This window comes from Aythya ferina, assembly GCF_964211825.1.
Source record: "Aythya ferina genome assembly, chromosome: 14".
NCBI lineage: Eukaryota > Metazoa > Chordata > Aves > Anseriformes > Anatidae > Aythya > Aythya ferina.
The window spans coordinates 15,303,852-15,322,490 of record NC_140312.1 but is presented as its reverse complement, the minus strand read 5'-3'; the positions used below and the strand labels follow the sequence as shown (position 1 = coordinate 15,322,490).

The window sequence follows — 18,639 nt, the reverse complement described above, 5'->3', positions numbered from 1 at the left end:
CTGAGACACAGGCACAAAATCTTCAGAATCTTATTTTCTTACAGCCAGGTCTGTGGGTTCATATATATAGTTTTATTATTGTTTGCTCTCTCTCGCATACATAGAGTTTATCTCCATATAATTGATTTGAGTGTATTACCACCTAGTGTTTCACCAGAAAAGGCTGGGGCAGGCAGGCAGGCAGGCAAATTGCCACAGCACTGCACAAAAGCCAAACTATTTTCAAAGCAAGAATCCTCAACCCTCTGTATTCAGTTCAGCCTTTCAGACCTACGTCAGCTACAAGATAGGAAGCACTGAGCCATCCATCCACACAGGAATGACAGATCAATACCATATCCAGAGGGCGGTCAGCCCTGAGGATGAAGGTAAGTAAAGAAAGTGCCCCAACAACATGTATGGAAGAGTCCGTATGGGGAGCTGACTGTCACGTACCTGAAACCCTGAGGACAGACGCAGGTGTAGCCATTGACTGCATCTACGCAGACGGCTCCATGGCGACACTTATGGCCCACACAGTCATCGTCATCTATTTCACAGTGTTTGCCGCTGTAACCAGGCAAGCATTCACATCTGAAATACAAGAAGACTGCTGTTAATAGCTTGTTTCAGCGATGATAGAACACACAGGCAACGTAGCACCAATCTGATCTGAGATGGGAAGGTGTTAACTGTTGTTCCTGGAAGCATCAAGCATAGTTCCTGCACTCAGAAACGCTCAAGGGCTTCCTGTCTCTCTCCTTCTGAACTTCTGCAAGCTGCTTAAATTCAAGCCAAGCAAAGTAATCGCACACTACTGTGTTTTTTTTTTATTATTATTATTATTTTTTATTTCACAGCCAGGTGGAGAAAGGTGATCAGATAGTGGTCTTCCTATGATATTAAAGATGACATCTTCCCTAACCTTACAGACTCGAGGGCAGTTGCTCTGATGTCTCAGACAATGCAAGAGCACAAAAAGCTTTTGCCTGTGTCTCTGCGCTGCTGAATGTGTGAGGTTGGCTCTGTGCAGCCACACGGAGCACAGTAAACTTCCACCTCCCCAATGGAAGCAATCTGCAAGCAAACCATAAAACTCAGCAAATGTAAAGAAAAGCACCATTAGTTTGGAGCCCACCACCTGTTTGTCATTCACTTTCAAGGCATGGTAAATGTTGCTTCAGCTAGGGAAAGTTATCTCTGAAGCCTGTCCCTTCCCATGGGGACGCTCAGGTAAGGCACGTATCTGCTCCTATGGGGTAACGCCACTCTCAGGAGCAACGCAATGGGATGCACCCAAACCTGAAAACATTGCCTTTTTTTCAAAATCTGGCTTGTTGTATGAAGGTAGCATCAATATTTCTGTTATAAGCCCTGCAGATATTTATAACCTAACAATAAAAAATGTGTCCCAAAGTCTCTGACTTGGAACAGACTTTGGGGATTGCTGAACAGCCTCTTTTTGAGCCTACAGCGTAGACAATATTTAGTCATGATTTAGTCCATAAAGCACATTTCACTCCTCCCAGCTGGATTTTACTGCACATCTGGAAAACAAACGGCATATTGCTTAAACCAAAACACGGGAAGAGCTACTCTTCACCAATAAAAGAGAGGTCTGTGCTCTTGCCAGAGCCCCTTGTTTGGATCCGTGTGCTTGCCACTGAGAGCTGGAAGAGGACAAACCTCATAAAGTCAAGGAAGGTGGCATCAGGAGAGAATCTGCCCCACTGCCCTCTTCTGCTGCCCTTCTCCTCATTGCCAGCAGCCTGGCAGGGTAGAGACAGCTCCTCATGGAAAACCCCTTCAAAGGACTTGGACGCATGGGAGCCGACAAGAAAAAAGATACTCCCACTTTCCAGGCAACCATCTCCGTGTTGAAGCTGGTTCCGAGTGGCAGCGTGTTTTGGCTCCCAGCCTTCCCCAGCCCCCAGGACACGCAGCCAGTGAGCTCCACGTGGCTAATGACAGACGAACGGCTGCTGCAGCATCGGGCTTCAGCAGCCACCTACCTCCAGCACTGAGAGTGATGTGCCCCCCAGGCTCCATTCTGAACCACAGCTCATAATGACTGGTTAAAACAGGGGGAAATAAGGCAAAGCCTATTAACTCGCGGGCTGTAGGAGGGATAAAGCTATGTAGATGCATGGACTTTGTTTCTCCATCCTTCCTCTGGGAGGTGCCCCCATCATGACCTTCCACAGACACAGAGTGGTTGATGTTCCAGCTCCGCATGTCTGAATTGCTTTCTTTACACCGTGGTGGCTCACGGAATACTGTGATTAACTTAACGGGAATGACAAAACAGAGAAAGAAGTAAAAAGTGTTCCTTCCCCAAACCATAAGAGGTGTGCAGTATTTTTCGGCACCACTTCAGTCACACCTGCATGCAAATAATGTCAATCAAAAGACTTTTGGGGTGGGGTTGGGGGGAAACTGGCAGCATTTAATCCTGTTGTTTTTTATTGATCCCCGCAGTCCTAATATAAAGTGATGTAATAATGAACGATGTGCAGTGCCTTATTCAGGGCTGCCATGCATCAATTTTATGATGTGTATTGGCTATCTCAGTAATGACAGAACCACCACTTTTCTCTGCAGGGCTGCATTAAATCAGCATTTTAAGCTGTCAGGTAATAATTCCAAGCTTTAGAAAAATAAAGTATATTTATACCATGCTCCAACATCACTACAGTGAATGGAAAAACATGCTCCCTCGCTGAAGTTATTTTTTTTAGAAGTCAATTCATTGTGTTAAATGTTTTGCCTTTTTTTTTTTTTTTTTTTTTTTTTTTTAACTTTTCTGGCACAGAGGAAGCTCCTCTTCTTCTCTAGTAACAGCACAGTAAATATGTGGAGGCTGGAAGTGAGGAAAGCCACCTGCAATTTTAGCTTAAAAAGCAAAGAGCTCTGTGCAGCTAAACACGCACTGAAATAACCCAGTTTGCTTCCAGCCTTGGCTTTCCCTTTAGAAACATAAAATTCATTTTGGGTCTGTCATCATTGAGCTCTCATGGTGTAAAATCTAGGCTGAAGCTATCAAAAAATGTGTGCCTAGCACAGAGCAGGTGAGACACTCAGCCACATGAGTGCCTCACCCAGCATCATTGTGGAAACTCAAGGCCCTGCCCTCAGGGAATGGTGGCACTTGAGCTCTGTCCCTCTCCCACACAGCACTAGCAAGTGACTCAGTATCAGTAAAAGTCAGATGCACTAAAGATGGAGGCAAAGAAATTTTTGTACTGAAGCCCTGGTAAGAGAGTATTCTACATGAGTAGACCAGTTATCTGATTTCCTAATGACCGTATGACACCAGTACAGTTGAAATCCTGTTTTCTGCTACAGCCCTGTAGTGATGGCAACATTCCCAGTACTGGATAGTCGAAAAACATGTCTTGTGGTATTCAAAATGTTGGCCTATCCAAGGGGATTTGCATCTGCATGCACTCAATGTCTATTGTATTAAAGCCATGATTCATGGCTTCTATTGCAGGGCCAGAACGGAATTTCCTTCTCCATATGAATATGTAACTTGGCTTTCTATTTTTTCCTCTCTTTATCATCTTTTCCTCCCTCTGCAGACTTGCAGGCTGACTAAAGCTGAAGGCAGGACAGACAGACAGACTGGAGTCTGTGCTGCTATCATTCTCTTTAGTGGTGCATCCTACTTGTGTGCCCATGGCCCAAAGCTGCCAAGTGGACAGTCTGCTCAGGAACAAGCCTGAATCCTGCTTTTAACATCCCCTGCCTCTGATAAAAAGAGCAGGGGAATGATGCCTGACCCTGACTCATTGTGCATGCAGATTTACACTGCCCCATTAGATGCTAAGGACATGGTGCATCACAGGTCAGGGCACCAAACTGCTCAAGGGATCAGTGATTGCACAGGACTGGCCCTTGTTTTGCATGAGACCCATCAGCAGCCACATGTCCCCGCAAGAGCTGCTGAAGGCTTTTAGCCTATTTCTGAATGGTTTGGTACAATTCAGGTATGCAAGAAAAAGCAATAGCGGGACAAGTCTACTTTCAGGACTGGAAAGGCTCCTTCATGTTTCAAGTCTGGTCTGCGAGAAAGCAAAATGGGATGGAACCAGTAAAGAAATTTGGTTTATCATTCTCTGAATAGTAGGAAGATTAACTCAACAATAATGGGAAGAATAACTCACAAACAGTAGTAGAAAATACTTATGAGTATTTATTTAGGCTCCTCCCAAGGGTTAATGGCCTCATTGTGAAGAACACTTTTCTAGCAAGCAAGCATCAGATTTACTCAAAGTATTTAGGTGGCAGGTATGAAAATGCTTCCAGAAAGAGTAAAACCATTCTGGATCACTGTTGTCTGCATCCTTTCATATACCTAATGACATAAGGCAAGCCGAGTTACAAACCTTTGCCTTGTAACATGCTGTAGCTACCGGATTAGCTGAATGATGGATTAACTGAGAATGATAGCTAGAAAGAGCATCAGGACTATCTATGTATCAAGCACACGCCACCTTTTCCATTCCCTGTGCATCATTTCAAGAACCATCCTAATCATTTGACAGTTTCATCTTCCTTGATAGTTGGAAATGTGTCTGTCTGGAGGTTTTCCACCCAAAAGCGTGGTTTGAGCGGTAGAGACTGTCTAGCACAGGTTCAGCTGCCCTCTAGACAGTCAGCATAACTAAAACTTTATTTTGCTTCCTTCACCTACTCTGCAATGTTCTGTGTATTAGTTGGTATGCTAGTCGGTATGCTACTCTGGTATGCTAGTTGCTTCACAGGACGTAGTCTGTCTGACCCAAACTGCAGGTTACCAAGAGGACCAAAGAGTGCTCCTGTCTCTCCCCAGACAAATTGGGTGTGCTGGGTGAGCCCTCCCCAGGAGGGAAAGGGTAGCCACCAGGAGAGCATTGCGACTGTGAAAACAGCCTTAGTATCACAGAATCACAGAATTTCTAGGTTGGAAGAGACCTCAAGATCATCGAGTCCAACCTCTACCTAACGCTAAGAATCCCCACTAAACCATATCCCTAAGCTAAAAAAAAAAAAAAAGTAGAAAGCACACAACACAGCTCACAGCTGCACTGAGCCCTCCTGAATTCGTTCTCTTTTCTTACTGCTTTGATTCAAAGATCTTTCCTCAGAAAGCTCTCCACAGAGAGAAAGTCAATCGAAAAGTTGAGCTATTTGCTAAATTGCTCTGAAATTCCCTCTTCAGAGAAGTGATGAGTGCTGCTACTATGCACCTCTCAAAACACCCAAACACCCAAACCTCCAGATGTTTTGTTGCTGTGAAGCAGTCAGTGTCATTCCTGCTGTGCAAATACAAACACAGGAGATGTTAAAAAATCTAACATGAGCCAAGCAAAGCTCACTTCCCTACAGCCAGTAGAAGAAGGTGGCTCCCACGTGTGAGCCATCCCATTCAGCTGTTTTCTGCTGTCGCCCAGTTGAGGGAGTGCAGGGAGCTGAGCCCCACTGCAGTCCAGGCCAGCTTTTGCTAGTACACCCCAAGACCACCGGCTGTACCAGAAGTCAACAGCTGAAATGGGAATAAAAAAGGAAGCTTCTGCCTCCCACATTATGCTCTACCCACCCATTTCTCTCTCCCTTCTCAGTACTTTTGGAACTGGATTTTAAGTACTGAGCCAGTGTGGCCTGAGGAGAGCTGAGTTACCTCTGTTAAAGCTCCTCAAACTTACGCTGCTTGAACTGATGGATAGCCTAAGGAACACATAAGGAAACCATCCTCAGTTTCTGATGCAGTGTAAGATACTTTGCAGTAACTATTCCAGAAGTGCATCTTTTGTCACGCTCCATTACAGAATAATTTCTTTGCTTTGGGGTTAGATCCGTTATTTGCAAGCTAACCACAGAAAGATAAAACAAACAAACAAAAAAACAAACAAGTATGTAAGGTTGCACTAAAAGGTGATACGATCTGAAGTATATATAGTATTGCATTATTTATTTCAATATTTTCTACCCAAGCTCACAGACAGCTCAACCCTAGTCAAGCCAATGGATCTACCCAGTGTTTGGAGACCAGTGGGACACATGCTCACCTGGATCCTTTGTCAAGTGGAAGACATTTGGACTCATGTTGGCATGGATTTAGCTCAGGAACACAGTGGTTAATCACCTCATCGCACAGTTCACCTAAGACAAAAGAAAAGCAATACAACTGTAACACAACTTGGATGATCCTAAAGAGCTCCAACCATGATGTTCAGGGATGGTGGATCTCCCTGAACAGAGACAGCTCAGTAGTTCAGCAGTGACAATATTACTTGTGACAGCCTCTGGGACTTCATTAAATTGGGTTCCTTTGACCTGTTATGACTGTACTGTTTGTATCACACAAATTTAAGGGACTGGTATGAAAAGTACTGACATCAGAACTCTGCTTGGAGACTGAGTAAGGACAGAACGGTCAGTTCCTGACACAGAACATCCTACATTAAAGCAGGAAAGTGAGACAAAAGTGAAGTTACTCTTTGGACTGTAACATTTTTCACACCAAAGCATACTTTAGCCATAGTCAATACTCTGCCAAAGAGGCTGATTGGACATCTTTCTGGAAAAGAACAACAACCCACAAACCCTTCCCCCCAAACTCTGTGACTCTCAATAATAGGAACCAGCTTTAGGACTGCATATAATTATAAAACATTCACTATTTATAAGAGAAGTACTAGCTCTATTGTGCTCGGAGGAGATGATGTCTTTTTAGAAAAAAAAACATCACATGTAAGCTCAGCCCAGCTGTTTCTAGGTATTGTGTGTTACATGCCACACCCTGGATTTGTTTAGATTTTAATAATTAATAGCTCTAGAATGTTCAAAACCAGATAGTTTATTTAAACACCACCCTTCTCTGAGTCCTAAATTATTAGGTCACACTTCAGTACCTCAGGATTTGAGATCCAGCCAAAGACTACAGAAATCTTTGGCTTCCCATGAAACCAACAGAAACCTACCCCACATCTCCCAAAGCCTTGCAGGAAAAGCAAAGGTCAGGTACTCTCAACATAGAAACCCTCAAAACCATAGTCCCCTGTGCAGCTATATCAAAGACCACATCTGCAGGGTTTCAAGGTTATGCATATTTTGTGTGCCCATACACAATACATATCATTATGTGAGCAACAAGTCACGTGGATAGTGTGGGAAAAAAGATAGCATGGGAGGCACGGGTGGGCTGGCAATGTTTTAGCAGAACTGTCATGAAGCTGCAGCTCCACCTGTCTTAGGAAAATCTCTTTTTTCAAAAATAATTACATTTCTAACTGTAGTGGCTACAGAGAAATACACGAAAATACAACCCAATAGAAGCATAAAAATCAAAATTCAGATGGCAAACACAAATCAAAAACACTTTTTTATCAGTCCTGTGATCTGGCAGGGATGACTGAGAATAAAATTTTGAGGAGGGCTCTGGTGGTGACAGGAATGGTTTGAGCTGTTAACACCCCCAGCTCCCTCCTTCAGGTTATTTCTCCCACATATCCAGCCTCCCTACAGTACAACCTAGACAGCTCTTCATTTGATTCTTCCTATTAGAATGGAAGAATAATGCATACTTGCACAAATTACTTAATAAAAATTTGTTTCAAACATAGAACATCCAAGATACCTGCTTTTGAGAGTGGTCAAGCACAAAAGAGAAAGAGAAGCGGCAATACAATCCCTGGAGGCATGAGAAGGGGTACCAGCAGTGTAAGCCCTGTATTAGCATGCCATAAATACCCTCATGACTTTTAGTGGGTTGGGTTTGGCAACACTTGAGAGGTCTAACATGGCAATCCACAGTGGACAGTTTGTTGTTTGTAATAGCAGTTGCAAGACAAACAATTCATTCTGGAGCCAGAGAATCCCAGGAAGCTACCATTATTAAATATTACCAAGTCTTTTAGCAGTCCTGGACAAATCTTGGGCAAATGTAATGAATATATGCAGCTCAGGAAGGGTGACACGCCAATAAAACTGAATACTGCAAATCCATGGGAACCAGGGAAACAGATAATTCCCTGAACTTGAGGTTTGCCATTATACTTTGTTACTCCTTAACAGCAACTAGGGACGTTCAATTCTTATCAATCTGAACATTGCTGCCATCTGGGGACACCCATTAACACATTTTTGAGGTCCCAAGACTGGAGATAGGTCTGTTTATTTAGCAATCCCAAAGCTCACAGCCCACAGACCCTCACAAATACTAACCACCAAAGTGACGGCCTCGGCCTTTGGGCAGACATGAACATGAACTGGGCAGAACTTGCTGTGATGTCTGGACAATTGCCAGTTTGCCTTCTTGGTGTATCTCCTGTCCCTTACCCGCATACTACAAATCTTATGTGAAAATAAACATGAAAAAAATGTAACTGGCTGGTGACATTAAAAGAATGCGCTGATCTAAAGCTGGAAATATTTTCTGAAGACCATTTAATAACTGAATACAGTGTGGATAGATGCCTTCAACTATCCTTTCACTAAAAACATTCAGTACAGACTTTTCAAGTTTCTGCATCTCTTTTTGCTTTGAAGAAGAGGAAACAGGCTTTAACAAATAAGAACAGTTTCATAAACTCTCAAAGGAAAACATAATTCTTCTTAAAATATTCTTCTCAAAAGTTTTGACAAGTACTTAGAGATCCAGTAAAAATCTCCCCAAATGTCAAATATTATGACTAACCATGTCATTCTGAAGGCTCCACTATCAAAATTTAGGAGAATTCCAGGCTTAGTACCAAACACCGCATCCAAAAAATTCATCATTTTTCTTGAAAAACTTGGAATGTTTAAGGATCCTTCCTGTTATTTTTCCCATCTATCAGTCATTAGAGAGCTCACTTGGGAATGCCTTGCAACTAGAGCAGCCTCATCTCAGGAAGAAAATTCTTGATACATTATTTCAAGCTCCACCAATGTTCATTAGATGTTGCAGAAAACATGCCAGGGAAATAAAACATTCTCTGAAAAGCAAAACCCAAGGCACCCACTACACAAGGACTTTCTCGTATTTCATTCACTCGGAAAATATTTGAGTCAAAAATCTGCCATCAGACCCGAGAGTGCAATTTTCACTGACCACGTGAATGTCAGTATCAGAGGAAAACTCCTATTATCTCCCTTCTTTGGAGTAACACAGGACTGCTTCTCTGTGCGGCAACTGAAGGTCTAGTCCAAGTTTCTCACTGGATAGCTATGTGAATTGAAAATGAACTGGAAAACAATCTTAGGCAAACTTCTAGCATCATTAACTCTATTAGTGGAAGGTAGTTGATCACGCTAAACAACAGAAAACTTCAGTGTAACGCTTTCCCAAATGTAGCAAACCCACCCAACTTTCTATTCAATGTCTACTCAAATCAGAACTCTGATCTGGTTACACAAGTGTTTCTGAAGTGCTCATATAGAAGATAAGAAAACAAAACAATATATTTCTTTTCTAATCAGCTAAGCGATTTTTTTTTTTTTATCCCCAAACATGTTTTTTTGTTTCATCAAGGCATATGCGCATTCTTCCATCGGAGCCTAAGAATATAGGTCAACATGTAGTACACCACAATGAAGAGTGGGTTAAGACTATGTCAAACGTACAAGAAGAAAACCACTTTGATGTTGCTTATCATAGCAGCTGAAGGTATGAGCACAATGATGCTCTGTGGTCAGCAGAACTGTCACATGATAATGAAGAGGGTATCTTTATAAAGATAGGCCCATCAGCTCTGTGGACACTACATTTCAAACTTCTGAAGGCCAGTGGTAATGTGCTGTTAATTAGTGCTTGTTTAGGAGAAGCAAGCAATGTGATCTGCCACAAAAATGCAACTTTCAGATTCGAACCAAGTAGTACTGACAAGTGGAACACTAGCAGGTGCATCTCCCACTGCTGCTGTTTCAGGCATTAAAAGAAATAAAAAGGAAGGAAAAAAAATCCCCACACAATAGAAAAGGTATTTTTCCCCTTTGAAACTATTTCTCTGTCTTCTTCACTAGCATTGCTCATTGCTTTTTAAAAAGCCACATCAAAACATTTATTATCTTATATAACATTTCTCTGTTTTTCAGCAAAATCCTGATTTTCATGGGGCTTTCCACATTCACTTTTCACAAGGCTCACTGCTTATGAAAAACTGCCAAGAAACATGCTTAGGCTTTTCTGTAGCCTTTCACGTGTCTCAGAACAAAGCCAAGACAACAATAGAGCAATAAAGACGACTTTTACACACAGTTTAACAATCATCTTTTTTTTTTTTTTTTCCTCCCCCCATTCTGAGCTGTCAAGATAGCTATTTATTTCATGCCACACTAGACTTTTAAAACTAGGATCCCAGTTACACTCTTCTCCTTAATCAGTAAGAGAAATTTGGATGGCAATAGTATTTTGTTTATTTATCTGTAAGTAAAACCACAGTTCTGAAAAGACCATCAAAACCTCCAATACACAACTGATGAGTTCTATGATTTTCTTTTGCCTTCTGTGTTATTTGGATGATCCTCTGTTCCCTCATTCCTGTTATTCAAGAAATAATTGATAAAGCAACACAGAACATATTCTCACCATCACATGAGAGGAGTTTTTGTAGGGCCTGGAGGACTAAGAGCAAAAAAGCTGTTGAGTATTTCACAATAATATTTGAGAAATGGAAAGAACTTGCAGTGAAGGAACAATGGAGAAACCTGGCCTTTATCCACACAGAGCAAACTTTTACAGCCTGCACAGGGAGACAATATATATTTGAGTCATTAAATAATATGTTGCAATTTTTCTGAACATTGCCAGGTAAGTTGGGATGGAACTCTTCCTTTTACTGGTAATAAAATGCACTGCACTGTTATTCTCATAAGAGACTACTCATTTGGTATCTAATAACTTGTATCGCTAGAAATGTTTTTTGCATTTTATTTTTTCCCTTCTCTCTTTTCAGTTATTAAAAAGAGGTCAGAGCCAACTGGAAAATTCAGGAGAACACAGAACCTAAAAATGGTTGGTTGGAGAGACATTGGATGTCCATACAATACGCTAGTAGAGAGATTGCAATGAAAATAATTTGGCAAAAATTATATTTATATATATTTATATTTATAATAATCAAATTATATTATTTGATGCAAAAAAATAAAGCTTATCTTAGATTTTTTTTTCCCTTCCAAATGTTTAAACGTGCAATGAAGAAAACAGAAACACTGTCAAAATCCTTCAGTTGTAAATACACTTGGTCTGCTATGTTAGACACCAACAATCTACTAAACACAAAAGAAATTACCTGTAAAGCACTGTAACAGAGTTCTCTGTCTGGATTGTTAATGAAGAAGTTTGCTCTGGCTTGATGAACTGCCCACAATATTTAGCAGACAAAGAATTAAAAGATAGTTTATGCTTCTTATTCTGTGCTAATGCTGTAAAAATATTAAAGCATCAGCTTTAATCTGAGTGTTCACATAGCAGGTTTTGGCCTATTAAATAGTAGCTTGAAGTTGGACTCCACACTGAGATTTCAAGAAAATGGCTTGTTCCGAATTAAGGAGCAATTACCTCTAATCTTAATGTTCAACAAAGGGATAACTGATTAAGTAGCAAGATCTAGATAGCGAACTAATGATCTTTTCCCCAGTTCTGAATCTTGAACAAAGAACGTGCTCCAGTTCTATGCACTGCCAAAGAAAGAAAAAATCACATTCAACATCACAAAGGCCACAGCAACACAGCAAGCAAAACATTAACTAAAACAGAAAATTTTCCAGTGCTCTTATAAGGTGGTAACCTGCGTATAGTGTTACCCCTCAGAACCACTACGTCTGGAATATATCCTAATTTTGCTAGACCCTCTATATTTTGGAGCTGTACTACCTTATAGGAATGCTTTCCAATTACGTGATTTGTCTGGAATCTGTTAAGGATCAATTCAGTTGTTTACACAATCTAGTTCACCTAGTGGCATCTTTTCTATCGTGATTTTTATAAAAAAAAAACAAACAAACAAACAAAACAAAACACCAAAAACAACAACAACAACAACAAAAAACCAACAATAAACAAACCCAAAACCAACCAACCAACCAACCAACCAACCAACACAGCAACCACCACCATCACCACCAAACATAAAACAAACCAACCAACCAACAACAACAACAAAAAAAGCAAAAACCAAACCCCAACTAATAAGCATAAGTCATAGAGACATTGAAGTCACACATTTTTGTTTCTAATCAGAACTCTAACAGGCCTAACAAAAAGATAATGAACTGCAGATGGTCTTTGGTCTTTCAGAATGCAACTTTAAATACAGAGGTCTTTGAAGAATACTTTACATGCAGAAACATCTACTTATTTCCTACTGGCAAATCTAACACGGCCGTCTTTTCAGTGTCAGAGTGCTGAATTCACTACCCATAGGTGGACTCTGCTCCTCCCAGCTTTATTAACTACACAGTACGCACCACCTGCAGGTAAGTGGGTAAGTAATGGACGGGTGGTTAATTTCTAGTCCTCTGCTGTGTTTCCTCACAGATCGGATTTAATGAATCATGAAGCCCATTTGTGGATGGTATTCACTTCATCCATCCTTTAAGAAAGCAGTAGCTAAATGTATGGGTAGTTGAATATATGGAAGCTGAGATTACATTTTCTTAGAGACATGCTGAGGTCCTGATTAACAAGGAAATTCTCCAGCACACCTGGTTCCCAAAACATTACATTTTACAGCAAGGAATCTCATTTGTAGAAATCCTGCAGCTGAGAGCTCCAGCATGGCAGGACACCCATACTGAGACCAACAACTAAGGCTGCAGTACCGCTTCTTACTCTTTGGTCGCAGTACAGTGAAGTAAGGGGGGTTCAAACTCATAGTAGAGACATGGCTCTCCTCTAATAAAACCAGGCTGGAAGTACACATAGGCTTTTGTACAATGCAAAGAATCACAGAATAGCTGAAGTTGGAAGGGACCTCTGGAGGTCATCTGGTCCAACTCCCCTCCTCAAGCAGGGCAACCTACAGCAGGTTACCCAGGACTACATCCAGATGGCTTCTGAGTATCTCCACAGAGGGAGAACTTCCAGCTTTCCAACTCCTCTCATTTATGATTATACACATAGTGAGTGTAGGTGCCTGTTTATTTTCTGCACTGTAAGGAACACACCACGTTTGCCAAGCAACTAATGTTGAGAAACTTCACGTAAGACAAAATTCCTTCAGGAACGAAGAAAATACACCAAACTTTGACCATACTTTTCTGTTTGTCTCAAGGAAATTTTAAAAGAGGCTGATCATTAGATACTTGTTTAAAGCCTTCAGTGTTCCTTGCAGAACCACATCAGGCTATCTAAAAACCTTCTGCTGTTTATGTCCAACAGATAGTTAAAACATGAAAGATGGCAAAACCAGCCTACAGTGCAATGACTCACTTCAGCTGCCTCTGATGCCCACCTCAGGGATTCTAGCACATCAGGCTAAGCTATGGGAAACAAGCTGGAGAGCTCCAGAAGTGAGTGTCAGCCACAAGTCACCCACAAAACTGCTTTCTTCCAGAGTTGTTTGGCTTGACTAAGTGCTTGGCTTTGGCTGTACAACATTACCACAATAAGATATGCCAGAAAAAGGGACCATAATCACTAACAGTGAATAGTCTAAAAGTAGCATAACTGCAAAAATCTCAGATACCATCTACCGCAGGACACCGCAAGGTCCCCTAAGGTAAAATACATCTTGGTCTTGTCTTCCAAACACATAAAACCAAAAATAGTTTCTAGCTTCATTTTTGAGATTTTTTTTTTTCCTGTGATACAAACTGCTTGCAGTTGATTTTATTTTATTTTCCAGGGAAACAAACTATTTTAAAACATTTGCTTTTTTTTTTTTTTTTTTTTTTTTTTCTACCATCTCCAGTGGATGCCATGTATTTTAGAAAAAAAAAAAAACTATATTCTGTATTAGAAGCTACTGTTAGGTTTCAGAACAAAGAGGTGTGTCCGTTTGCTGAGGCTTTTTAGGATTCTTAGCAAAAATTGAAATATTTCCTTATTTTTATTCTTCTATGAGAACTAAATATTTCTGCTTCTGACAGATAGAATAAAGGAAAAGTCATGGCAATCACAAACAAAACTAAGTAAAGTAGCAAGTTAAGCATAAAACAACCTGAAGTACATAGTACCTGTTTGGTACAGATCAGTCCTTTATGCAGGTGTGAATACCTCTTCAAGTGAGAGTGCAGAGGACAGTGAGACTGAGGAAAGGAACTCTTTTTGGAGTTATAAAATGCTATATTTGGATCTAGAGCTATGAGGAAATCAGTGATGTCTTTCAAGAAGGTCTATGACAGTAATGAACAGAAAAATGGAATGGAAGGGACAAAGATGTATGAATTTTGTCCTACATTTCTAAAACACAAAGCAAGGGAGATAGTGTTAATATTAGTCAGAGATGAGGCATGTTACAGCAACAGATTCAGAAATAGATAAGGAAGCTAAGAGATGGGGAGAATGATGAAGATTTAAGAGATCAGGATGATGATGAAAAAGGATGGAAGGGAAGGGAAGGGAAGGGAAGGGAAGGGAAGGGAAGGGAAGGGAAGGGAAGGGAAGGGAAGGGAAGGGAAGGGAAGGGAAGGGAAGGGAAGGGAAGGGAAGGGAAGGGAAGGGAAGGGAAGGGAAGGGAAGGGAAGGGAAGGGAAGGGAAGGGAAGGGAAGGGAAGGGAAGGGAAGGGAAGGGAAGGGAAAAATTCATAGCTGCTTCTTTTGATGTTCTTATAAATATTTTTGAAGAGGAGGAAACACTACAAAAATGTAAGGTGGAGCTGTAATCCATCAAGTGGTCAGATCAGGTTAAAAAACAGCCCATGAACTGCTCAAGCATTAGAGCTGGCAGGACATAGGCTACATGATTATCCTGGAGCAAGTACATGTTTTTAATTTAGCTTCAGGAATAAAATAGCAAGCTGGGGAGAGGAAAAACAAGATATCAGCTGACAAGCAAAGGCCATCAGGACTCAGCTACACTGCACGAATATTGGTTCAGTTATATAAACACAAACAAACGTTGAAAATGTTGACTTGGAAGAACGGTGAGGGAATGTGGTGGTCTGGGTAAGGGCTTGACTAAGGAGAATCGAGTCTAATGTTTCTGCCACAGATTTTTTTTTTTTTTTACTGCAGTCAGCTATCTGCCTACCTTTCCTCTCAGTCTTGCTCTCTTTAACTTATATTTTCCTCTTTCATACAACCCATTTGTACTAGCACATTTTTAAAGTGATTTGATGGAAAGGAAATAGGAAGAAGGTTATTGCATGAGGGTTCTTTTTTTGTTGTTGTTGTTGTTTTTTTTTTTTTTTTTTTAAACAAAAGTGAAAAGGGGCTGGAGTGTGGGAAATTCCTTCCCTCAGCTGTCACTTAACAAATTGGTCATTTTTTGTCTACAACCTACTTTGAGTGGGGGAAAAACAGTCGAAGAATTTTAAAGGAAAACACTGTAAAAAGCTATTAATTGAAGAAAGATTTCTGGCCTTCATTATTTCAACCAATGAAAGCAAAATTTATACATCATCATTTGGGATATTTTCTCCTAAAAAGGCTATAACAAGTAAAACTAGACAGACAGAAGATAAAGCAGAAAAATATTAAGATACGGAAAAAAATAAACCCTGGATACTGTGAATCTGTCATTAGTCAACATTTCCAAAACACGCATTTTTAGTTTGTGTTTCACTTCGGAACATAAGATTTACTATAGTTATTTAACCATTAGTCTGCCAGACAGGGGGAGATCCCAAATATTTCTTACAAAACAACACACATATTCTTGGATCTTCTTTCTCTCGCTATTGACACTATTCTTTATAATACAACATGCATTTATTTCATACTTGCAGTGTTTACTGTAGTATGGTTACTTGTAGCAGTATTATGGTGTCCAAGACCACATGAGCAATGAAGGATTCAGACTACCTGCCATGCAGTGCTACCAGAGCTTGCCTCCCTCTACAGCCAAGAAAAGAAGACATCTGCAATAGCTGAGCATCTATAATGAACAGCCTGAATGCTACTGAAAACATCACAGATTATCAAAACAGAAACATCTAGTCTGAACTTCAGTGTAATTTAGATTGTTCTTAATTTAACTCATGTTTTTATTACAGTGTGTGCTGAGAAATCCATTTTCTATCTAGAATCAACAACTCTTGGATAAAATTGCATGGTCTGGATTGTTCAGTCACCGAGACCAGCCACTGAATTTCTTAAAGAAATTTCTATTCTCCATAGAACCATTTGTAAAGTATGAAAATCTTTCTCTGCCTACTTTATAAAGCTAATTAAGATTTTTCTTGAGATCTTCAAGATATGATCTCAATCCCCCAATGATTTTCATGCTTCATCTCTAATCTTTCTCATCTCTCAATTTGCTCCTTGAATTCTGAACAACAATGTTAAGTATAATATTTGGTCACAACAAAAAGAGATATCATAGAATATCCTGAGTTGGAAGGGACCCATGAGAATCATTGAGTCCACCTCCTGATATAACCTATGTTTTCCTGTCCTACTAGAAACACCCAGCCTATAGTATTGCTGTTCCTTTTGGCAAAGCATCACATTGAGAGTTCATTATAACCCAAACTACTTCACAGAAAACCTACTTTTGTCATGGAAACTATCCTCCATCATTCAATCTTTGCTCATATAAATATATATAAATTCCACACACTTAACTCTGAAGCACATACAGTTTTCTATCTCAATGGTTAACAAAGTCAGCACCTGAGAGAGAGGCAGGAAGCTCAAAGCACAATTCTGAGCACAGGAATAAGTATTCCTGACTCCTTCAGTCACCTGCTTTCTATCTGAAATATTAACATTCTCTAATCTTAGCATATTCAACCACAATATTAATGTTGTCTGCATCCATCTATCTATCTATCTATCTTTAAAGATACTGCCAAAGTAACTTCAGATATTGCTTCACTACACAATGGCTTATTTAAAGAGAATATACACAGAGATGTCCTGGCTGTCACAGGAGACTTCAGCAGTCAAACTCTGTGGTTATAGATCCTTCTCTCTTCAGGTCACACACTCAAGTAATTTTAAAGTGTTTCTCCATGACTTGCCTGTGTACTTCCATGGCATTTCCCCAGCTGCTGTTCAATCAAGCAACTTCAGATGATGTCCAGTTTCTTGTGTTTGAATTCAGCTCTTAGAGAACCCTTAAAATCATGGCTCAGATTCACTTGGCTCATTTGTAACTTTTGTTTGGCTGATGGTTTTAGTTCTTGCAGCTACTTTATGCTTTCTCTGCCTTTCTGCTCGGAGAGGGCCAGGTGTATCTCCGAGGGATATTTCAGCCCAGCCAGCTGCACTGCAGTGAGTCCTTCCAGGTGACTGATCACGTTTGATGAAATACCCACCTCCAAAATGGAGGTGAAGCCGGTTAAGGCAATTCTTTTACTGTGCTTCACTAAATTCTTCCTATTTTTAACCAGCACGAACTATTGAAAACTCTTCAGATTTCTAATTTAAGCTAACCCCCATTTTTTCAGCCCTTCTTCACTTACTATCTATACTATATTTTTCCAGAGGTATTTCCTGCTATTCTTCAAAGGCTCAGTCTCTTTCTGTTGCAGTCAAAGTTACTGCCTGCACTCCAGCAACAAAAGCTTACTGGGTGGTATATGCAATTGTGTGTGTAGAACATGCAAGACTGGGATCTGAAATACTCAAGTATTTGACAAATTCCTGTGAAGAACCATAGGCACAGCACAGACAATATGCAGGTGTAAAAAAAAAACAAACCTGGAAGTTGACTAGAAATGTTTCAAAATTGTTTCTGAAGTATCTGTGAACTCTCTGACCCCTAGCCAGACTGCCATTTGAGAAGAAATCCCAATCTAGTTCTTTCCTGCCTTTCTTTGAAAACTAAAAAAAAAAAAAGTAATCTGCAATAAGCCTGTGAAAAGGAAACAGCATTTACATATATACTGGATTCAGTTGTTACTTGATAGATCTTTCCTTGGCTAGGCAAATATATTTCCTCTTGTAAATGTACAGGCTCTGCCGCCTTGTATAGAGTTTTGTTTGAAACCACCCAAGAATAGCTCACATAAATAGTGCACAAGTAAGCACAATGGGCTCAACATGCTATAAGCAAAACTCTTTACTCTGCTAAGCTAAATTTTTCAGTTTTTGGCAGAAAGATCATTTTAGAACTCCAATAAATGTACATTCAAGTCATAAGGCTTTTCTCAGCTAAAGATTTACATGGGCCTCCTTTGTATCAGCCACAAAAGTATTTTAAGAGTTTGGAAATTCTAGAAGCTTTCCCCCTGCCTTACTCAGCCACTCAAGCTTGATCCTCATTAAATCCCTTGACATGTAATATATTCCAGTGTACAAGAAGCCCTTCATTACTTCTCCATGCTTAGAAGGTAATAAACCCATTTCAAAGGATGGAACTAGGAACTGTTGCAGGTGTTTCCTTACCACTCCATGCTGAGCCAGGAAGGTCATGCTAACGCGGTTTGAATGAGTCAACAGTATACTCCAGTAATGACTTGAGAAAAAGCATTTTCAGATTGCAGTTAGTTTCTACCCTTGCAGAAGTTTTAGGAAGAAATTTATCTGAAATGTAACATGGGCACTAGAGGCAGTCATTCTGCTGCAAACTCAGTTACCAACTT

At 40.3% G+C, this 18,639-nt stretch overlaps 1 protein-coding gene across 3 annotated transcripts in view; it reads right to left on the bottom strand.

Moving 5' to 3' along the window:
- SLIT3 (slit guidance ligand 3) overlaps nt 1-18,639 on the bottom strand; it is a 515,559-nt gene that overhangs the window by 35,449 nt on the left and 461,471 nt on the right. For all 3 annotated transcript variants that reach the window (XM_084535767.1, XM_084535765.1, XM_084535766.1), the window contains 2 exons: nt 6,030-6,123; nt 436-573 (listed from right to left, as the gene is read on the bottom strand). In XM_084535767.1, the coding sequence (XP_084391893.1) occupies nt 436-573; nt 6,030-6,123 (232 nt within the window). The remainder of the gene's footprint in view (nt 1-435; nt 574-6,029; nt 6,124-18,639) is intronic.